The following is a 24541-nucleotide window of genomic DNA, read 5'->3' as shown; positions in this document are numbered from 1 at the left end:
TGGAAACTAGTCACCAGCGCATCCTAAATATAGCAAGTTGCTATAGCAGTCAGACGTGAATAGTGTAAATATAGCCTCAAAAGAACGTATAGTTATTATAATCGCAGGACAAGATAGTCAGATGTCAGTCAGGACTTTAAGAATAAAAATCGAAGCCCTGAGGCAGTTAAAAAAAGTGGATTTACTACTGTTACAACTGCAATGGCACTTTTACAATTTACATAACAATTGCTAGTTGAGGTTTATATGAAAATGCTATGCACTGCCAATCTCAACACTTAAAAGTCCCCCTTAACGTGTACTTGACGATAAGAACAGAGATTCTTATATTGGAGCATAACAACCTCCGCGGCACTATTAGAAATAGAGCGTAGCGGTCAACTAGTCTATTACGACAGTAAGTCACTTTTTGCGGATACCATACAAATGAATGGAGAGAGCCGTAAACCGACACCTACCCATCGCAAAATTGTCCGTATCTTCTCTTATAAAACAGCAATTTTATCGTTGTTAATGCCACACATAGTTCATTCCAAAATTATATTTTATTGAAAAATATGTTGATAATTAGCATATAGGGGATCAAATAATTAAGTGATGAGCTGTTTCCTCACAAAAGCAGTTTATATAGTACACTGAAGCACCCCCTCCATAGACATCCATTAAAAAAACAGCCTCTTGTCTCATATTCAACCAAAGAATGTCTTTGGTTAAACCGTTTTACATGGTAGAAAGGCTCTGGTTCAGAATAGATACGTGACAACTTTACGACAACTTTACTACCATGAACGCTTTACGGCAGACTGAAGCATGTTGGCTGATGTTGACGTTCTCTATCGTGGGTTGTTGTTCTAGCTGACTACAATAAGTTTTAGTTTTCGTCTGTCGTATACGAGTTCTGTATTATATATAGATTTTTTCCAGCATGGGTAAGCCGAAAAAGAAAAGTAAGTATTTACTCGTAAGGACGGATTCTGTAAGATACTGTTAGCTACTGACAACATGTTTATAATGTGTGGTTATAATAAGTATTTCCATTTATCCTCTACAACACTTTGAAAAAAGACTAAATCAATTGGACACGGTACGTTTACAATATTTAAGGTCTTTACCTATTTAAAGTACGGCTGTGAGAATACAAGTGGTCTGTCCATTCTAAGTAAACAGTCCAGTAATTATTATCAGCAGTGAAATGTATCAGGGTGCAGAGTACTCACAGACGCTGGCGTTTTTCACTTAAATTAATGTTGTCTGTCTCCTCATCAGGTGACCTGAGTCGTGCAGAGCTGATGATGATGACAATTGCAGATGTCATCAAGCAGTTGGTTGAGGCCCACGAGCAGGGAAAAGATATCAACCTTAACAAGTTAGTGTTTTTGCACAAATTACATGAAATTTTAAATGTATAGTTCACCCAAAAATTAAAATTCTGTCACAATTTATTCACCTTCACGTTGTTCAAAATCTGAATAACCTGTTTTCTCCTGTGGAACACAAAGGATGTTTGGCAGAATTTTAGTTTCAGTCACCATTCACTTTCATTGTGTGTGTATATATATATATATATATATATATATATACAAAAAAAGATGCAATGAAAGTGAATGGTGACTGAGGCTAACATTCTGGGTGATTAAATGACAGATTAATTATATTTTCCATTCAATTATCGCTTTAAGTTTAAATCCCTGTTTGACAATTTGGAAATATTAATAACCCTTTAAGCTTGGATTGGCCTGGTGGTGGGCCCTTCAAGAAAAAAAAATGGAAAGCTCTCAGAGTAGAAAACTACTAGTCTAGATTTTAAGAAGAACATCTCAGCTCTGTAGATGCATACAATGCAAGTGGATGGGGTCATAAACTTTGAAGCCCCAAAAAGCACATAAATGCAGCATAAAAGTAATCCATATGACTTTACAAAAAATAAGCAGAACATAAAATATCACATACCATTACTTGGATGAGGGTATTCACGTTAAAACGAGCCCACACGCAATGCAATCAGCTGCATTGATCAAGTTTTTTTGTATGATTTTTCAACAGTTTTTGAGGCTGCAAGTCACATTTATCATAATTTATATAATTAAAACATGTGACAACTTTTCTTTAAAATAATACCAAACAATTTACCCTCTTTGGTAGAGTTATAGGCTTTTTATCTCTACTATAGGTTGTAGTTATAGAGTTTAATTTTGGGTATGGCACTGAAACAGGTAATCTTTAAAATCACCTTCGGTGCTTAAAAGGGTTAATGAAAAACAAAGACAGCTTGACAACCAAGATTCTGTCTCTCTAGGGTCAAGACAAAGACGTCAGCCAAGTATGGCCTCTCTGCACAGCCACGACTGGTGGACATCATTGCTGCAGTGCCACCTCACTATCGACGTGCCTTGGTGCCCAAACTGAAAGCTAAACCCATCCGCACTGCCAGTGGGGTAAGGAAGCCAGCCCATAGGTTTAGTCTGGCTTGACTGCCCTTTGTTAATTGTATTGGAGGTGGTGTATATGTTTACCAGGAAGGAGAAATGGGTGAACGTAACAGCTGTAGAGACTCATGTTTAATTTTTCTGTTTAGATTGCAGTTGTTGCTGTGATGTGCAAGCCCCATCGCTGTCCACACATCAGTTTCACTGGCAACATCTGTGTGTAAGTATGTCTAGAATAGTGTCAATGTCTCAGTGTATTTATTTTAATCTGGGTGAAATGTTTGCCCCACAAAACAAATGCTTCTATGTATTAAATTAGCAGATGATTCTATCAAAAGTGACTAAAACATTAGGAATGTAAGTGATTCATCCTAAAGAATGGTGCCATGAACTTATTACCGATGTTTCATAATAATTGGAGTCATTTTGCTTGTACTGCATCTTAAATGTGGACTCAGTAACTTTTGTCTGTGTTGTGATTTACACTGACACCTAGCGGCTTGGATGCAGCATCATTTAAAATCAATAATTTTCAGATGCCTTTATGGAAATGTAGTTTTCACAGTCTGCCATGATTACTTTAATTAATGATTATAAGTGTCAAATAACAGGAGGGTTACTGAGATTAAGCGAGAAGTATTCGGCTGGTTAAATTGTAACACGGCAGCTCCTATGTGTGGAACCTCTCCATGTAGGTTACTGATATGACTGGAGTGTTAATTTTAATGTGAGTGGTCATGATTTCCTGCATATATTGCAAAATTACAGTTACAATTTAATAGTTATTTCTTTTAGTCCTTTGTTTTTTTTTTCTGTGCTAAGTCATCTAGATCATGCAATAACCACTATGTATTAAATGGTAGGCAAACTTTTATGAGCACACTGTAATGATATGACTGGCCACAGATGGACTGCAATTTACTAACATCGAGACTATGTGTCCTGGGTTTTGATGTTGATGCACTGTCTTTTTATGTTTAATTTGCTCATACAGCTACTGCCCAGGGGGTCCGGACTCAGATTTTGAATATTCCACACAGTCTTACACGGGATATGAGGTAATTATTCTTCTGTCTCAAAAACCAATGCTATCACACATGTTTTTATTGAGTTTTGCAGTGGTGTCATTAAAAATGCTTCATTTTTATTGTCTATTTGCCCACTCTATGATTAGCCCACATCAATGAGAGCCATCCGTGCACGGTATGATCCCTACCTCCAGACTAGACACCGAGTAGAGCAGGTAAATCTTCTAAGTTCATATTCATAATCAGCTTTTTCACGTTTTACAGTCAAACTCTGAAGTGTTAATATGTAGGTATTTGTCACAAATGATCAAATTGTCTTTCTTTTAGCAATTTTTGCAATTTATTTTTTTTGCTTTTGATATTTTTAGCAGCAGCACTGAAGGTGCACTTAGTTCTTTTTCCCTTGAATAATGAAAAAAAAAAAATTTTAAACACTTGAATAGTAGGGTTAAAACATTATGTACACTCACTAGTTGTTTAGGAAACCCACCTACTTGTCAATTTTGAGAATATGTAATATTTTGATAACTGTACATACTTATTCATGGCTATAATTCTGTCATATATACACACACTTGTGTCAATGTTAGGGACTGACAGCCTCAGTCACCATCCACATTCATTTTTTCTCCATATAATGACAGTGAAAGGTGTCTGTAGGAGACTTGTCATTCTTGCTAACATCTCATTTGTATTCCACGGAAGAAAGAAAATCAGTCTTGTCTATAACTATATTAGTTCATTCAGATGGTGTTAGTTTCAATACACTGTTGTGTTTGCATGTCTAGCTCAAGCAGCTTGGTCACAGTGTGGATAAAGTGGAGTTCATTGTGATGGGAGGCACATTCATGGCTCTGCCGGAGGAGTACAGGGACTATTTTATCCGTAACCTCCACGACGCGCTGTCAGGACACACGTCTAACACCGTCACTGAGGCTGTCAGGTACGAGCACCGCATGATAATCTCATCTGAGTGATAGAATAAGGTCACACTTAATTAGGAGTTTCATGACGCAAATTCTCAGGGTCCTGGTGGGAAATGTTGCAATCAATCAGCAGTGGGCGCTATGCCCCTGGAAGGAGAACATTTTTGTGGCATTATGTGCAGGTCTTCCTAAGAATAGGACTAATTTTATTTAATCATAAAATGTTGCTTGAAATAATGGTGAACAAAAAAATTAAAAATACAGGATCAAATAATAAAAAAGATTCTTCATTGTAAAATTCATAATTAATAGTGCTTGCTAATGCAATGATTTAATAATCATTTATTATGATTTTTGCCCGGAACATGATACAAGGAGCATAAAAAATCCCATAGACTCGCATCAAGCTAGAATATTATAGATACTTTGGGGTGAGCTCTTTTGATTGGGCAAATAAGATACTTCATATCAAAAACATTTTAACCACATGAAATCCACTCAGAACTAGGGATTCCGATACCTGAACTCTTATCGCCTGATACCGATCCCGATCCTATAAGTGTATTTTTTATTTTTATTCATCAGTTTCTGTTATCTATACTTCACTGTGTGAAACTGATTGGGAGTACTTTTTGTGTAAAGAAACACAAACCTCTAACAACACATTATTTTGACAAAAACACAATTACATAAAAAAAATGTGTAGCCTTTTAAGAAAACTTTTTATTGTTAACTGCTCTACTGAAAAGATTTTAATTAGTAATTTCAGTAAAAATATTCAGTGGGCAAGAAACAACTACTCTTTGCACATTTATTTTTTTCACATTGTACCTGGATTTTAGTGGATTCAGATCTCTTATGTTAACTTTAGACCCTGATAAACTTTAAATCATGCTAGTTTTAAAAGATAGATTATAATTAGGTGTGAACATTTTTAATTGTCTCTATCTAATTACTTTTAACTAATTTTGAGTGTTGAAAGGTTAACTTCTCTATTTTGGGCATGTCCTCCACCCAGACTTTTTCATTTCCCCAATAATGGGTCGGCTGTGGCTCAGGTTGTACAAGGGGTTGCCCACTAATCGCAGGTTTGGCGGTTAGATTCCTAGCCCATACGACTCCACATGCTGAAGTGTCCTTGGGCAAGACACTGAACACCAAGTTGCTCCCAATGGCAGTCTAGCTCCTTGCATGGCAGCTCATTCAGTGATGTGTGTGTGAATGGGTGAATGAGTCACAATGTAAAGCGCTTTGAAAACCGCTACGGTTAAAAAAAAAAAGCACTATATAAGTGCAGACCATTTACCATTTAATGAATATATACATTTTAAAATCAGGAAAGTAATACTTTGCACTTTTCCTAAAAATGTATTTAAAAACATATTTTGTTTTATGTGTGTAATTTTTATATATATATATATATATATGACAAATTACTCTCATTGAGCACTTTATTAGGAACACCTGTATACCTACTTATTCATGCTATTATCAAATCAGCCAATCGTGTGGCAGTAGTGCAATACAGTAAATCATGCAGATACAGGTCAGTAGCTTCAGTTAATGTTCACATCAACCATCAGAATAGGGAAAAAATTTGATCTCAACCATGGCATGATTGTTGGTGATAGAAGGGCTGGTTTGAATATTTCTGTAACTGCTGATCTCCTGGGATTTTCACGCAATACAGTCTCTAGAGTTTTCTCAGAATGGTGCCAAAAACAAAAAGCATCCCATGAGCGGCAGTTCTGCGGATGGAAACTCCGTGTTGATAAGAGAGGCAACGGAGAATAGCCAGACTGGCTTGAGCTGATAGAAAGGCTATACTATAACTCAGATAACAACTCTGTACCATGGACCCTTTTCACACATCCCTGATCACAAAGTAGAAGTTGCCATAGTTTTGCCTGCATTTACATTTGGACACGATAACCGCATCGTCCATCAACGGTTAAATCTAAAATCAACAAAGGTTACAAGTTGTTTTTTATGGGTTATGTGCACATATACAAAGGTAAGTAAATAAAAATGAATTATTATTGTGAGATTGTGCATTAAATCAGCAGGCACATATTTATGGAATACTTTGAAGGAATGATCTACAAATCTGTTGCCATAAATTGCAAAAATGCAAAAGAGAGGGAACAGTTAACAAATCTGTGAGTTGTACTGTTCTAACCTTGTCAAACACACTCTGGTGTTGGTTGTGATGTGTAATCATTTCATTGAAACTGTGACAGTACAGCTCTGATTTCAAAGCGTTTCACAATACCAATTGTGAGCGACTGCTGTAAGTTTTCATCTTGAAAATACTGTCCACAGACAAAAGTGCTTTTTATTTAATTATGAAGTTAATGGAAACACAAATCCAGATATTTTATTTTAGAATTTTTGCAAATAGGAACACTGTAGTGGCACTGGTTGTTACTATTCTTCCTGATTGCCACCATAGTTTACCCAACTATGACGACTTTCACTTCGTGAACACGAAAGTGTGAAAAGGGTCCATTGTAGTGAGCAGATTAGCATCTCAGAATGCACAAGTCGAACCTTGAGATGGATGGGCTACAACAGCAGAAGACTACGTCTGGCACTTTATTAGGATCATAGTGTTCCTAATAAATTGCTCAGTGAGTGAATACAATTTTTCAGCACCATCAGAGTAGCTTCAGTTAATATTTGAGATTTACATTCAGAAACAATACTTTTCTTCTTGTTTTTATGAAATCAAAGTTAATTAAATTCCCATATATCTCGCATTGTTGTCTAACAGGGTTTGTTGTTAGGAAGTACAGAAAATGTATAAAGCTTAACACTAAGTACTTGTCTTCAACCAATTACATAACTGGTCCATGAGCTGTTGATAAATGTAGGAATTAAAGCGTCAGAGTTTGATTAAAGTGGAGGGGTCCAAAGCAGCTATGTTCTATTATGTGGACTTGGAAAAATCACTCAAACCTTAGATGACCCTATGATAATTTGAGTCTGTGTTAGCAAAATGAACAAATGCTGGCTTTGGATCCTTCAAGCCACAGTGCCAAAAACCCCCGGTGAGCAAATTTGTTACCATTGCATGTAGCTGGTTGTTTTGGACCGGTTTTCTACTATCAGAGCAGCTGCATTGGCTCTGCTTTCTGCCTTGTCACTGAACAAAATGGGAGAATGTGGCATCTCTATACCCTAGATGAGAAGTTGGTCTCTTTGCTTTAATGATGGTGTCAAGAGAAAGTATGCTATTAGTTACATCTCTTGTTCTGTTATTTAACTCATTAGCCTGCATTGTTGCATTTTCAACCTCCTGAGATGCCAGTGTGACCGCTGTGTGCATTTTTCATTTCCTTTTTTGATTTGTAACTAGTAGCATCTAATAAACAATGCAAAAAATGTGAAAACATTCTAGGACAAACAATTTTCCTAAAAATGTATGTCAACATATGTTTACAGCGAGACTAGGTTGTGAAATTTTTTATAATACCAAGCTATAGAAACTCTAAAAATTGATTTTTTTTAATTTTATTATTATTATTTTGTTTTGGTCAAATAGTGCTTCCAATATTTTTTTTAAAGCTGCTTTGGAATAATGTGTATTTGGAAAAGTACAAATAAAAAAAAAAATATATATATACTGATACAAATTATTTGACTTCATTTGACTTTAATGTTACAATTTTGTTTCTACTTGTGCAACAAAATCTCAATGTTCTCTCTTTGCACTTTCAAACAAACAAGTGATAGCCAGTGTTGAAGCATTTTACCAATCACAAATTAGTATCAATCATTCTGAAACAAGTAATTACAAGCATCGTCCAATCACTGCCAGCCTTGTTAAAATAAAATATACATTATACTTTCTGAATCGAAGTACTGATTTCCAATGTCTGCCAACCATGCTGAGTGGTTCAGACATCATCTGCAGCCTGAAACAGAATATTTGATTGAAAGTTTGGATTGAACGCACTTGGCAAAATAAAAAGAACTTGGGAAACACCGCTCCAGTGTGCTGTCTGTTTGCAATGGTCTCAGAACAGTAGGTCGCCAATGCTTACACTATATACATTTTAGCACTTAATAATGCATTAGTTATGTGAACTTAAACGTTTAGACTCAAAACAAAAATCTGATAGCGTGACTGAAGGAAGGAGCTCGCTGATTGGCTTACTCATTTTGGTAAGCATGCTTACCATGGTCATTTGTAATAGTGGGTGTGATTCAATTTACAGTGTTGAATGAAAGGGTGGTAAACAATGCTTTGAATCAGAGAAATCATAACATAAAGTGCTTATACCTGAGGGTGGTGTCAAAGCGAATATATGAATAACTGTCTGTGCTGCTCAACTGAGATGAAAGATGATAAATTTGAATGAAAATATTATTTTATATTAACAATTATATTTAAATATTTCATCATTTTTCTTTTCACCCTACTGTAATGTAAGCACTGCTTACCTTGCTTATATGGACGGCACGTTTCTGTTGTCCAGTATAATGTACACTGTGGAAGCAGCGTGGTGTTTTCATGAAATCGATCACATTTTTTAAATGGCATGTCGTATGAAACAAGAGACTCTAATCTTTTGACTCAAACAGGTTTCAGTGTAAAAACATAATAAGGTTTCTTACTAGATGTAGTTTTTTTTGGTGTTTCTCCCAATGACAAACATCGCAGTGATCAGCACCATGTTGTTTTGTCACATGACTCAGTGCGTCCAATGTTTAAACCTTTTACTGAAAACCCAGATTGTCCTGAACAGAGATCTGTCAGTTTAAATTAAAAAAATGAAATTATGCATTGTGTATAGCGAAACCAAAATACAAAGTCCTCGAATGTGGGCGTGGGGTCGTGTGAAGTGTGTCGTTTCTGTGTCACTACCAGCACCAAATTAAATTGCAAAAATAATTAACATTTACATTTATGCATTTGGCAGACGCTTTTATCCAAAGCGACTTACAGAGCCCTTATTACAGGGACAATCCCCCCGGAGCAACCTGGAGTTAAGTGCCTTGCTCAAGGACACAATGATGGTGACTGTGGGGATCGAACCAGCGACCTTCTGATTAACAGTTATGCGCTTTAGCCCACCACACCACCACCACTCCATTCCACTCAATTCGAGAAGGCTTCCTGAACCCTCCTCTCATCCTGCATTAATTGACAAACAGATAGTCCAGGGCCAAACCAATGCTATTGATTGAGCCAGTGTTGGACTAGTTGGGATGCTCAAACAAACAGAGCAATGTTTTGAAAGCGCCAGAGTGTTACACTATCAGAGAAATCAGCCTACAAATTACTTACTAGCTGTGTAATTGTCATTTTGAGCTTGGATAGGAGAAAGTATTTTGAAATAAAAAAAATATACACACTTAACCTAAAGGACTGGATTGCAAAGGTGGTTTAAAACATCGTATTCCATCTTTTTCATTTATTTGATCACACTATTTCTCCAAAAAGGATTTGCTGTTGACCCAGCCAGTGACATCAGCTCCACAGTAAAGACCAACTTTTTTAAGTTAATATGGCGGCAGAGGAGATTATTGCCAGATGTGCATAGACTGCCACTGCAGGGTTATTGTGTCTTATGTTGTTTATTTTCTTGATAAGAATGTGTGTGTGTGTGTGTGTGTGTGTGTTTGTGGAAGAAGAGGTCCACAGGATTGTCGGCCCACCGCAGCTTATCAGTAGGTTTGTTAAGATTACACGATTGCCATAATTGTTCTGGCTGCTAATCAGGCAGAGATGGGAGAGACAACAGTTCGATTTCAGGCGCAGCGCTTATCTCAGCTGTGTGTGTGTGCGTGTGTGTGTGCAGGTGCGTTAGAGAGAGAGAGAAATGGAGAGAGAAAAAGAAAGCACAAATTAGAAATGCTCTCTTGGTTTCTCAACTAAAATGTCTGAAATAAGGAGATAGAAGGAAGTTAACTGGAAAGAAGGAGTTTTTGGACCATTAAATTACTATTAAATCTGCAGGACAATGTCATGCGTGACAGGATGCCAAAAACCATGCATTAAAGAAGAATTATTAAATTTATGCATGCCAATTCAGTTGGCCAGTTGAAGCTAATTCAGGTCATAAAACTATTTTCATCAGTAACTCTAATACCCAGACCATCCATTATTATTTTTAATTTAGTTAGACATTCAGAGAAGTAATCTGGAAAATTCTCTTTTGTTTGGGTTGAAATCACATGCAATAGGAATTTTTGAAAACTTGTATAAACTCGTAAAACAAGTGGACCTGGTACAGCATGCAGTAGAGATGTTTTAAAAAGGGTTTGATTGTGGGAAAACAAGTTTGTTGCATTGTGTTTTAGTACTTTAAAGGGATCCCATCCCCTCCCAAAGATATAGTTAATTCTGTCATCATTCACTCACCCTTTTTCTTCTATGGAACCCAAAAGATGATGTCAAGCAGTTTGTGAATCTCAGTCACCATTCATTGCATTTTTTTTCATACAATGAAAGTGAATGGTGACTGATGCTAATGTTCTGCCTAACATCTCCTTTTGTTCTCCACAGAAGAAAGTCAGACAGGTTTTGTTTAAACCATTTAAATAACATTTTATATTATGCACTAGTTCTTGTTGCCATACTGTTCATATAGGTGCTGATATTATGTTTTTTTATTTTCCACAGGTATTCTGAGCGCAGTAACACAAAATGTGTCGGCATCACGATCGAGACCAGACCAGACTACTGCCTGAAGAGACACCTGAGTGACATGTTGGCTTACGGTTGCACCAGACTAGAGATTGGAGTACAGAGTGTCTATGAGGATGTAGCTCGAGATACCAACAGGTCAGACTTTATTTTTTATAATGTGGGGGACTTATTTAATGGGATAGTTCACCCAAAAATGAAGTGCTGTTTACTTGCTTGATTACTTCAAGGTATCATTTTAAGGCATTAAAGAGCCCTTATTATGTTAGTTTACATGTTCATAATTTTAATTTGGGGGTCTACTAGAATAGGTTTACAATTTTTTCATTTTCAAAAAACACATTATTTTTCTCATTCTGTACATTGCTGCAACACCTCTTTTCCCCCTCTGGCTAAAACGCTCTGTTCTAGCTCCTGTCTCTTTAAAGCCCTCCTTTCCAAAAAGTCCAGTCTCCTCTGATTGGTCAGCTGGCCCAGTCTGTTGTGATTGGTCAACCACTTGAAGCCTGTTGGAAATTTAACGGCCGTTACCATAACTGAGTTTCAGGCTTCCTGAGCAGCTGTAAACACTATTGTAACTACAGGCAACTGTGTCGTTAGGGATAAAGAAGTTTGCTTTGCTCAAGGGCGCAGGACCTTAGCTATTTGCCTACCATCCTCTCTTCTCTCATTTTGATTTAGTGTTACAAAACCTAGGTAGATAAATAATATCTTGCAGGTGGATAAATGACACATAATGTGTCCATGTTTTGTTTTTTAATCATCATCAAGATTTTAGGACAAACTTTATATGATTTAAAAAGTATAAAGGAAGTGTGTGTCTCCAGTCTTGTAACTGGCCACTATTTTATTTTTCTCAATTTATAATAATCTTATAGCCTTTACTAGTTTATTTCAAATGGTCCGGAGGTGTGACAAGTGACTCCATGGGGTCTCTTAATTAGTATGAGGTCATAAAAGTTGCATGCATAATAATCAGCAAAATTCTGTTTAAAATGGATTTTTATGGAGTTTAACATGGGAACTTTCCAAAAATATTCATATCAGCTACCTGTGTATCTATGCAGTTGTGCGTGTGATTATATGTAGTTTACATGTTGTGTTTTTTAGGGGACACACAGTCCGGGCTGTTTGTGAATCTTTTCATCTGTCTAAAGATGCTGGTTTTAAGGTGGTAGCGCACATGATGCCAGACCTTCCCAATGTTGGCATGGAAAGAGACGTGGAGCAGTTCATAGTGAGTACTTCAACACAAAAATTTGGGACATCTGCAATCTGGATCAGTGTAATTCCTCTGCAGTTGTCTTTCACACCGGCACCAAAAACCATGTGAAAATGGCAAAATAATTGATTTAATTCCATTATGCTCTGTGATTTCCCCTCATTCTGCAGAAAGTGAGACATGAAAGTGTGGAATCATTTATTATAGGATTATGCCAAGTTGTGCTTCTAAGTTTGTGGTTTCTCAAACTTTTATGTGTTCTGTAAGCTCTTTTAATGTAAATGAACCGAGAACTCCTTATGTACAGTGTTATCTCTGGTTCCTTATGTTTACACACGCAGTTTACAAAATGTCACTTTTATCAACTAAAGGAGTCCAAATGAGTTTACGGCAAAAATTGCTGTTGGAATATCCACAATTTCCATATTGCTGGCAGGTTCCGTATTAGTGTTGACACTCACACTCAAACTAACATGAACTACTGTGCCATAGGGCTCATCAGACAAAGCCCTAATTTATACAATTTTGAGTAAAAAAAGGTAATGCAGAGGAAGCAAACTGTATAAGAGTACCAAAACACTTATTCCAAGCTAGTGTAGACATGGAAAAATTCCATATTTTGCTGGGTGTGGTAGCTAATTGTTACATAGCGGGAATGACGGTTGAATGTAAATGAAGTGGGGAGTGATTTGCCATGGCAGGCTGCTCTTTTATGGCCTCTGTCAGTGTCCAGCTGTGACACATTGGTTCACATTATCAGGGGCTTCATTATGTGAAGTGAATAGAGCATTCATTATTGTGGGTTTCATTACCAAGGCATGGAGAACCAATCAGTGACTGTGCTCTGGAACCCATTCAAAGTGTCTCTCTCTGAAAGACTGCATTAAACACCAACCAGGAGCAATCCAGGTGCCAACAGGTTTCTTTGATGTCTTAAGTGAACGCTGTCAGCATACATAGTCTCTGGAGTTTAGAGATTTTAAAACGGGTGATTATTTCCCTTTAGTTCGAACAGCCACGTTAATGTTGCGTGACACTGAGTGACATTAATTTTGCTAATGTAATGCTTAAATGTGTGTAATTATCTAAATAATATTTTGCATTAACAGTCACTTAAGTGGCATATAACTGTAGAAGAGAACAATTCATGTCTTTTGCAATCATCCAGTCTCTAGAGTCTCTGAAAGCATCTCTCTAAAGCTACAAGACTTTAGTTAGATTAGTACATTGTTGTACCAATCCCACATTACACCTACCTCATTTCCCCTTGGGAACCCACCTCCACACTGCTGCAATAAACCAGCAGCTCCAAAGTATTTGAAGAGTGACTCATTTGTTATTTTTTTATTTGTACAATTTGTAATTGTTGTTGTGCAATTACTCTGAGGTTAAAAGAGCACACTATCAGCTTTAATTTGGTGCGACAATTATCCACATTCTACGCTTAAGCAGAAATTAATATTTTTCCCTGAAATCAAACCTTTTTAAACTATTTAGTTTTACATTTTGCGCTCTTACTGACCCTTTAAATTAAACAAGCTGCTTTTGCTACTGTATCTTAGGACATCTATATGTACAATTGTAGTGAGCAGAATAGCATCTCAGAATGCACAATGCGTCAAACCTTGAGGCAGATGAGCTACAACAGCAGAAGACATAGTGCTCAGTTAGTGTACACTGAGCCAAATCATGACCTGCTAATATGCTGGTGGTCTTCCACGCCACCAAAACAGTGCCGACCCACCAAGGCATGGACTACAAGACCCCTGAAGGTGTCCTGTGGTATCTGCCACTAAGACATTATCAGCAGATCCTTCAAGCAAGTGTAAGTTGCGAGGTGGAGCGCCGTGGATCTAACTTGTTAGTCCAGCACATCCCACAGATGCTCAATCGGATTGAGATCTGGGAAATTTGGAGGCCAGAGCAACACGTTTAACTCTTCATCATGTTCCGCAGACCATTCCCGAACAATGTGTGCTGTGTAGCTGGGTGCATTATCCTGTTGAAAGAGGCCACTGCCATCAGGGAATACCAGGGGTGAACGTGGTCTGCAATGATGTTTAGGTAGGTGGTGCATGTCAAATTGAAGTCCACGTGAATGGCCAGACCCAGGGTTTCCCAGCAGAACATTACCTAGAGCACCACACTCCCTCCACCGGCTTGTCATCTTCCCACAGTGCATCCTGGTGCCATCACTTCCCCATGGTAAACGGCACACACATACGTGGCCGACCACGTGATGTAAAAGAAAAGAGGACTCATCGGACCAGGCGACATTCTTCCACTGCTCCAAGGTCCAGTTCTGACGCTTGCATGCCCTTTGTAGACACTTTAGACTGTGGACTTGTGTCATCATAGGCACTCTAACTGGCCTGCGGCTACGCTGCACCATACACAGCAGGGTGCTATGCACTTTGTGTTATGACACATTCCTCCCATAACCACCATTAACATTTTCTGTGACTTGTGCCACAGTAGACCTTCTGCCTTTGTTGCCTTCTCAAATCAATGAGCCTTGGGTGCCCAACAGCCTGTCGGTTTGTGGTTTGTCCCTCCTCGGACCACTGTCAGTAGGTACTCACTACTGCTGACCGGGAGCACCCCACAAGCCTTGCCATTTCAGAGATGCTCTGACCCAGTTGTCTGGTCATAACAATCTGTCCGTTGTCAAAGTCACTCAGGTCTTTACTCCTGCCCATTTCTCCTGCATTCGACATGTTGACTACGAGAACTGATTGTTCGCTTACCATTTAATCTACCCAGACCTTGACATGTGGCCTTGTTAGGAGATGATCAACATTATTTGCTTCACCTGTGAGTGGTCATAATGTTTTGGCTCATCAGTGTATATGTATGAGGGAAAAACAGCTTGTTGCTATTCCGGTCCACCTACTAATTCCTTCAGCCTTTATATTAGGACCCATTTCACAGATCGGTATATCAAATTGTCTCTCTCCCCACCACACACCTGTTGTGATATTTCTGTGATAGAGTGCCATTAAGAGGCAGTGTGACAGAGCAGGAAAGAGAAGGAGAATAATGGCTCTGGATGGTGGTCTCTGACCACACTGCTATCAGCTGTACTCCTCCACCAGCACAAGGTGCCCACACAACCTCACCTGTCTCACCAGCTGGCAGCGCTTGCCTGGTTTATCTCACCTAACCTGCTTTCTCTGGTGCTCACACTCTCTTCTTCTCCTCCAACTTCTGTATTTACCCACTCACACTCTGTCACGCCTCCCTCCACCTACCAACTATACGAGACAGGGAACTGTTGGCACCATCTCAGGACGGGTGTGTGATGGAAAGGAGCATGGCTCGGTGATAAAGGAATCCTATTACAGCTCTCACTTTTGACTTATCAGACTGTGTGCAGGCTTTCCTTCCAAAAATAGTTGAAAACACTCAGTGTAAATACATCACACAAAGATGATAAATAGTAAGAAGATGCTTAAACAATAATGTACGGCTATTTGAGACACAAGTAATCTGTCGTTTCAGATTACTTGTCTGTGAATGGGAACTATTTTTGTTTGTTTTCGTTATTTCAAACCGCTGTTTAGTTTTAGCCTTATGCAATTTAGTTTTAAGGCACCAGTGTCCAGCCCGATTCACTAGTGTGTCAGAAAGATAGACAGTGCCAATTAAATGACCATTGACATTGTCACTTTGATTTTAATGGTTGCGTTAAAAGTGTTATTGCATGACATCTGAAGTTCTCAAAGTGACAAGAGTGAAACAAATTCCCGTATGATTATGTTTCAGACCTTTTCTAGTAACTGACGCAAGCAGCATCATTAATGGTGGTCAAGGGGCTTTATTTATAGTAGTTTGCAAATTATTGAACTTGTGAATGACTCTCAAATTACACTACATTTCATTCACTGAGTACTTTAGGTGAAATTAAATGAGTGGCTTTTGAATCCCTTGTTTGTGTTGTGCTAGGAGTAAAATTCCTACCAGCATACAATATAAGCTGCATATGCTTAGACTCCACATGCACTGATGAGTCAAAACATTATGGCCATCTGTCTAATATGCTGTTGGTTCTCCGTGTGTCACCAAGACATTGCCCACCCACCGAGGCATGGATTCAACAAGACCCCTGAAAGTGTCCTGTGGTATCTGGCACCAAGACATTGACTTGTGCCACAGTAGACCTTCTGTCGGTTTGGACCAGACGGGATAGCCTTTTTTACACTCGTGCATCGATAAGCCTTGTTCGCCCAACACCCTGTCGCCGGTTTGTGGTTTGTCCCTCCTCAGACCACTGGCGGTAGGTACTCACCACTGCCGACCTGGAGCACCCCAGAAGCCTTGCCGTTTCAGAGATGCTCTGACCCAGATGTCTGGCCATAACAATTTGGCCCTTGTCAGAGTCGCTCAGGTCTTTTCTCCTGCATTCAACACGTTAACTACGAGAACTGATTGTTTGCTTACCATCTAATCTATGCAGACCTTGACATGTAGCCTTGTTAGGAAATGATCAACGTTATTCACTTCACCTGTGAGTGGTAATGTTTTATCTCATCTGTGTATAATGTAGTAGAGTATATACAGCGTATATAACATAACATTTATGCCTTCAACTTCTTATTTACCTTTGACATTTCTTCAGTGATAATATTAGGGATTGGCAGTTGGATCCTAAAGAATCGCTACTTCTGATAGTGATGTTGAATCAAGAGGATCAATCTTCACAAAATTTCTTGTTTTTTTATTTATTTTTATTAGTAATTTTCTTATTTATTAACCATAAGCGCTGCAGAAAACACTGTCAGAGTATTTTAGGACAGTGTTCCGTCCGCATCGGCGGTAAATACACGTTCAAGAAATGGATTGAGCATTAACGGAACTGTCATTAAAATTAAATGGTTCTAGTATTTTTTTTTTAATGGAACTTGTTTTAAATAAGAACCAATGCTTAGTTCCTAAATCTATTAATAAATGTTAAACAATAAGATAAGTCTAAACATTTCCTGTTTAGGCATATAAATGTTAAATGACTTGTAAATATAATTTTAAACCCATTTGACCATGGCCGTTTCTGACCATTTTGGGGCCCTAGGCGAGATCGCAATTGTCTGGGGGGGGGGGGGGTACTGCTGCTTTTTTAAGCATGGCAACTGGATCATAGAGCGCTACAGTCTGGTTCCTGAAGTAAAAATCCCACTCATTTATTCCATAGACTAAAGGATTACAAGTTATCATTGAAAATCAATTAAAGACAGACCTAGCGTGTTACGAGGTTGTTCATCGATGATATATGCTTCCATTGAAGCCATCTGTCTGCGTTATCTCAATTTCATTGTTTAAAAATAGTTTTTGATAGCGGAATTCATGGTAACAACTATGTTTCCCATGGTACAGCAGAGAATGTTCTACCAATCAGAGAACCGCGGCCACCGACGCGCGTTCCCATGATGCACTGTGAATGACGTAATCGAGTCAGTTTCTCTTCACCCTTATACTACTTATATATATTTGTACATATTGGTATGTTTTGCAATACATTTTAAATATATTGTTTCTATACTTATAATAAACAATATAAAATCAATAGTTTCATATATTCCCATAATTATTTATTTAGTGACATAATTTGCAATGCTTTATGGGATTGTAGTTTGTAGGTAAGTACACAGACTTGAAGCTTTGTCCTTGTCAGATTTTCAAATACTTTTTTGCCTAAAAACTGCCTAAAAACAAGATTGAGCTGGTTGGTTTGGTTCATGACTCGCAACTCTTTTATGAAGGATTTTATTAAAAGTAGTTGAAGGAAATGAATGGAGGAAAATACTTCCAGAACCTAGTTGGCTTAAAAAGTTGACAGGCACTATTCCTATTCGCCTATGCCTAGAAACTGCCCTGAATTTGAACCATTTTATCCACAGAATTTGAAAAATTGCCACTTTAGCAATATTGTCCTAGATTATATAGTATTTGGGTATCAGAAAAAAAAGCAGTATTGCCCATGGTTAGATAACAGTTTGGGAAAAGATTGTTGAAAATTTGAAGACTTTCAAACATATTTTCATAAAGGATAACTTTGTTATTTTTGACATTAATTATTTGTGAATTTAAAGTACCACAAGTGTAAAAGTGGTTGATTCGATAGGTAATGACCAATGCTGATATCTAGAGTGCAGGGTTGCCACTGGTAAAAAAATGCAGATAATAAAATAATTTTAATGATGGAAAGTGAGACTGAGATTTAAATGTATTAAGTTAAACACTTATTGGTGCATAATAAGTGTTTAATTTAATAAATTTAAATCTAAATTTTTTTGACCAGTGTCAATAAAGACTATATGCACTATATATTCACATAGAATTTATTTTGTCTAAAAGAATGTAATATTATAATAAAAAATAATTATTAAAATATAATTAGTATAAGAATATAATTTTTATCCATCAAAGAAATTTGGTAGATTTTGAAGTTGACATAAGGAAGAACTAACACTTCTGAGAATCAGACAACTGGGCATTGTCATCGGTCGATACCAATATCTTAAAAATGGCCAATTATAGGCTGATTTATCAGTTTGTCACTATTAATAACAATGTAGTGCAAATGTACATTTTCCTAATGGAAAAGGTCTCATGTTTGCTTTACTGTGATAAAACCTCACTTTCCTCTCTCTTTAACAGGAGTTTTTTGAGAACCCTGCGTTCAGGCCAGATGGACTCAAACTCTACCCTACACTAGTGATTCGAGGCACTGGACTATATGAGCTGTGGAAAACGGGCCGCTATAAGAGCTACTCTCCCAGTGCCTTGGTGGATCTGGTAGCACGGATACTAGCACTGGTCCCACCTTGGACTCGTGTGTACCGTGTGCAGAGGTAAAAGGGAGTTTTTTTAGAAGCTCTGTTCCAAAACATAGTGAGCTTCCTAAATATGTAGCGTTCTGTCCGAAATAGAAACTCAAATAGTGCGTGAAGTGCACAGCAAACTCGACTCACAAATGATTTCTGTAGAGTTAGCTTGTTGCTAAGGTAACAACGTGATTCTCTCATAAGCATAAAAATATAAAGCACACAAAACATTTGTAAAATAGTTTTTATTCATAATCAAAATGTATCTTGCTTCATTCGCCATCTTGGATTTCGGATTACTCCTAGCTCATCACAACAAATGGGATTTCCTTCTCTGCAAAGGATCCAAGTCAATGTTTCCTATTGTGTTGGTTTTGAAACTTTGAGTTCATATATTGTCTCTTTTAGGGATATCCCAATGCCGTTGGTGAGCTCTGGTGTAGAACATGGAAATCTGCGAGAACTGGCATTGGCGAGAATGAAAGACATGGGCACTGAGGTAACATTCTTTAACATCATTATACCAAAATCCATCATTTAATTTGTTTGGTGTATGAATTCAGGGTCATTTTGTTCAAGAGATCTTGTTGGTTCCTGTAGTGTAGGGATGTAAGAACCAGAGAAGTTGGCATACAAGAGATTCATCACAAAGTTCGACCATACCAGGTAATTAACAGTCAGTATCAATGATCAGTTATGTACAGTTTTTAACAGAAAGAGCTCTGGGCACTATCATTCAGTTTCAATGCTTCACATAGGTGGAGCTGATCCGCAGAGACTATGTGGCTAATGAGGGCTGGGAGACCTTCCTGTCTTATGAGGACCCTGAGCAGGACATTCTAATTGGTCTCCTCCGTCTTCGCCGCTGCTCACCACAGTCCTTCCGTCCGGAGTTAAAGGGTGGCGTATCCATTGTTCGGGAGCTCCATGTCTATGGGAGTGTGGTGCCTGTCAGCAGCCGGGACCCCAGCAAGTTCCAGCACCAGGTAAAGGCTAGGGATGAGCACAAATACAAGAGTACTTGGAAGTTACTTACACTGACACCTAACGGCTTTGATGCAGCATCATTTAAAATCAGTAGTTTTCAGTTTCAGATTCCATTGTAGAAATTTAGAATTCACAGTCTGCCATGATTACTTTAAAACAATGAGTGAAAGTGTCAAATAACAGGACGGTTACTGAGATTAAGTGAGTGGTATCTTAAGTATCTTAAATGATACAACGAAAGTCTTAATTATCCCTTATTTATTTGAATGAGTAGGTAGAAGCAGTGAAGTGCAAACATTTAAAAATAAGAGTCCTAATTACTTTCTAAAACCCTTATCAACATTGACCACATGAAAAATACAAGGATAGGCATGAAATTGTTCTTTTAATTCTTTGAAATAAATCATATACATTCAAATAAATAATTCATAAAATGGCCAAAGAATTTAAGGGGGCTGCATTAAATTAGAAAACATTTTACATTATACATTTTAACATTAGATGTTAAATTTGGATTTTAAATTCACTTTTGTTTTATATAAAATGGTTCTATAGTCTATACAGTATTTAACACAGTTACGTCAGAAGTATCTGTAAATTACTGAAACATTTGAGTAATCTCTTACTTTTCGTGCGTGCGTCCGTCTGTCCGTCCGTGTCCATTTTGACCATGTCCAGCTTCAGTAAATGGTATATCACTCTCATGGCGCTATTACGCCAGACTGTTAAACAGAGGCCAACTGAGTGAATTGGAAAGCACGCAAATTAAGCTTCTAATTTAATTGTCGTCTAATATTAATATATCGATGCCTCAGAAATATATCGATGATCGATATTTTATGACATCCCTAGTAAATAACCATTTCACTTGCCTGCCGAGCAGACAAATAAAAGGTACTTTATATCTGTCAACAACACATTGGCAAGCTGTGTTAATAATCTGACAAAATGATCTAATATCATTTGTCGTAAAGGATGGTTAAAAATATAGATTGATTTATAGATTCATTTTCTACAGAGAATTTATTAACTACTTTTAACAGCCTGTAATTTTCCTTTAAGGCTTTTTTTGTCTTTCCTAAATATTTTACTTAGTCTTACCTACTTGTATGCTCTCTCACTCTCTTCTCATGTGAATTTGTAGGGTTTTGGGATGATGTTGATGGAGGAGGCGGAGAGGATAGCCAGAGATGAGCATGGCTCAGGCAAACTGGCTGTTATCTCAGGTATCACAAATATTCTCAACACTCATGGAAAAAAGCTCATCCATTTTGTTGAATCTTCTCTCCCTCACTCTCAAAGAAAGAATAAGTATTTTTTAAGCTGCAGGATAGAGATAACAGCAATTAGAAAATAAAATAAATCCTGCTGTTACAAATAAATTAAAGTGTTTAATACTTTTTTACTTGGAACAACAGCAGCAATGCATTTGTGATTTTGCACATTGGCCTTGTGATTATTTCAAGTAAATATTTACAAATCAATTATATAAAGTACTGTGACAGGATTATGGTAAAAGTGATGGTTTCAGAATGTAATACCTAGGACTGGGAGATATACTGAACATTCAGTACATATTTATTATTTGATTTATTTCCTTGAATCGAAACTAAATACTCTCTTTTTTATGTATATTAAAGTGTTTCAGTAAAAAGACATGTTAGAAAAAAATGGTGCTTATTACTTTGTATTGCTATTGTAGTGGTAGCTGTGCAGTGTGTAAACCGCACTCCCTGTCCACAAGAGGTGTATATATATATATATATATATATATATATATATATGTATATATATATATGTGTGTGTGTGTATATATATATATATATATATATATATATATATATATATATATATATATATAATAGTTTGGAATAATGTACAGATTTTGCTGTTTTGGAACGAAATTGTTACTTTAATTCACCAAATTCAACTGATCACAAAGTATAGTCTGGACATTACTGATGTAAAAAACAGCACCATCACTATTTGAAATTTTTTTCATTTTTGATCAAATCTAGACAGGCCCCATTTCCAGCAGCCATCACTTCAACACCTTATCCTTGAGTAATCAAGCTAAATTGCTAATTTGGTACTAGAAAAGCACTTTCCATTTAATCAAAACACAGCTGAAAGCAATTTGGTTTGTTAAATAAAGCTTAACATTGTCTTTGTGTTTGTTTTTGAGTTGCCACAGTATAGACTGGCATGTCTTAAGGTCAATATTAGATCAAAAATGGCAAAAAAAAAAGAAACATCTTTCTCTAGAAACTCATCAGTCAATAGTTGTTTTGAGGAATGAAGGCTATACAATGCTTTAAATTGCCAAAAAAATGAAGATTTCATACAAAGGTGTACTCTACAGTCTTCAAAGGCAAAGGACAACTGCTCTAACAAGGACAGAAAGAGAAGTGGAAGGCCAGATGTACAACTAAATAAGAGGATAAGTACATCAGAGTCTCTAGTTTGAGAAATATACGCCTCACATGTCCTCCGCTGACAGCTTCATTGAGTTCTACACGCTCAACACCAGTTTCATGTACAACAGTAAGAAGTCACAGGGCTGCAGGCCTTATGGGAATAATTGCTAAGAAAAAGCCACTTTTGAAATAGAAAAACAAAAGGAAAGGTTAGAGTGGGCAAAGAAACACAGACATTGGACAACAAATAATTGGAAAAGAGTGTTATGGATCTTAACCCCATTGAGCTTTTGTGAGATCAGCTAGACTGTAATGCACGTGAGAAGTGCCCGACATGACAGCCACATCTTTGGCAAGTGCTACAGGAAGTGTGGGGTGAAATGTCACCGGAGTATCTGGACAATCTGTCAGCTAGAATGCCAAGGATCTGCAAAGCTGTCATTGCTGCATGTGGAGGATGTTTTGATAAGAACTCTTTGAAGTAGTTTAAGAAGTTCAGATTTTTTATTTTTTTTTATCAAACTATAATAATAATTTTTCACAATATTGATGTTCTGACTATACATTGTGATCAGTTGAATGGCACTTTGGTGAATAGAAGTACCAATTTCTTTCCATAAGAGCACAATATGTACATTATTTCAAACTTTTGGCTGCCAGTGAACATAGCAACATTTCTTGTTTATTTAATTATGGTTCCTCTCAATAAAAAAACAAAACAACAAAATCAACCTTCTGGGCATTCCGGAGCAGATCCATCAATATCAAGTTATGCTTAATCAATTATATCAAATATCTTCAAAAAGGGAAAAATGTAGAGTTATTTTTTAAGCTACATGTCACCCAGTCCTTGTAATACCATGGTACTTTTTGGTAGTTGTTTTTAATTGGTTTCTAAATTTTGCATTGTTTTTGGACCAAATAGCATACCTTACGGTTCTTTCATAGGGTGTATAACATCACAAAAGAGATTCTTTTGAATATATAGGAATTTTTGAATGTTACATAATTCTTCATGTTTGTTTCAGGTGTTGGAACGAGGAATTACTACAGAAAAATGGGTTATGAGCTGGAAGGGCCGTATATGGTGAAAAGCCTTTACTGAAGATATAAACCTGCATTTCAAATAAGAAAGCTAAACCAAATTCTCTGGTGAATATTGAACTAATAAGGAGCGACTGACTATGAGGACTTGAGGTTGTGTGGTCAGCAAAAAGCAAACAAAACTGTACTTTTACATGCCAGCCAAATAGTGTATTATGTACTTATTTTGTTATGAACACCATGATTTAAGTATTGCTTTTTAGAAAGGTACATCATTCTCCCTTGGTCTTCGCTCTTGTTTTATTGAGTTCTCACTCCAATATACTTGCTGGTGCATTTAACTTCTCTGGGAAAAGACTCATTTTCATCACATTATTTTTGGTTTCTACTGAAAACATTAGGAATATTGGAAGAAATTGAGGAGGTTGTTATGAAATTGCAAATTTTTCTAGTGGATTTAGGAGAGAGAAATTATTTGTCATGCAAGTAGCTTGGCACATTTTGATTAAGCCACAGTTTTTCCTGTTCAATACAACTCATTTTGAAGATGGATTAATTGCTGTTTTGTTTTCCTGGCTCGGCATGAAATGTATTCATCTGATCAATTTTGTATTGTTATTAATAAAAGATATTTATCAGGGATTTCTGTTGTTCTCAAATGATGATGTACATTGATATAAATCGGATGTTGGCATACAGGCAAAAGAATTAATAGACATAATATAGCCATCACTGAACATTCAAAGGCATTAATGGGTAAGAAATCATCCGCAATGGTCTCCTGTCCAGCTTGGATATGAAAAACTGTCACCAAAATGATTGAAATTCAATTGCCTCTATTTTTGACAGTATGAAAAGTTGCTCTTCACTTCACTCTTTATTTTACTATAACTTCATTCTTGCATTTTAGTGTCTGTCACCACACCACCAATTTCTGAGATATGTCCAGCTTGACGAGAGCCTCATGATATCTCTGCTGATGGTTTTTTATTGCTTCATTTGACATCGCAATACC

At 37.1% G+C, this 24541-nt stretch overlaps 1 protein-coding gene across 1 annotated transcript; it reads left to right on the top strand.

Annotated features, from left to right (window-relative positions):
• The first annotated feature begins 801 nt into the window (after window positions 1-801).
• elp3 (elongator acetyltransferase complex subunit 3) lies at window positions 802-24162 on the top strand. Its single transcript, XM_052096057.1, has 15 exons — window positions 802-947; window positions 1267-1366; window positions 2297-2435; window positions 2576-2646; window positions 3421-3484; window positions 3601-3669; window positions 4243-4397; window positions 11012-11173; window positions 12146-12272; window positions 18912-19105; window positions 19487-19577; window positions 19679-19744; window positions 19837-20064; window positions 21210-21291; window positions 23511-24162. Exons 1-15 carry the CDS (start codon window positions 926-928, stop codon window positions 23585-23587), a joined length of 1647 nt encoding a protein of 548 aa, XP_051952017.1. The 5' UTR covers window positions 802-925; the 3' UTR covers window positions 23588-24162.
• Window positions 24163-24541: the final 379 nt, after the last annotated feature.

The sequence above is a fragment of the Xyrauchen texanus genome, chromosome 28, assembly GCF_025860055.1.
Source record: "Xyrauchen texanus isolate HMW12.3.18 chromosome 28, RBS_HiC_50CHRs, whole genome shotgun sequence".
In the NCBI taxonomy this organism is placed as follows: Eukaryota; Metazoa; Chordata; class Actinopteri; order Cypriniformes; family Catostomidae; genus Xyrauchen; species Xyrauchen texanus.
The sequence above is the reverse complement of the archived record's forward strand: the minus strand, read 5'-3'. Positions and strand labels throughout refer to the sequence as shown.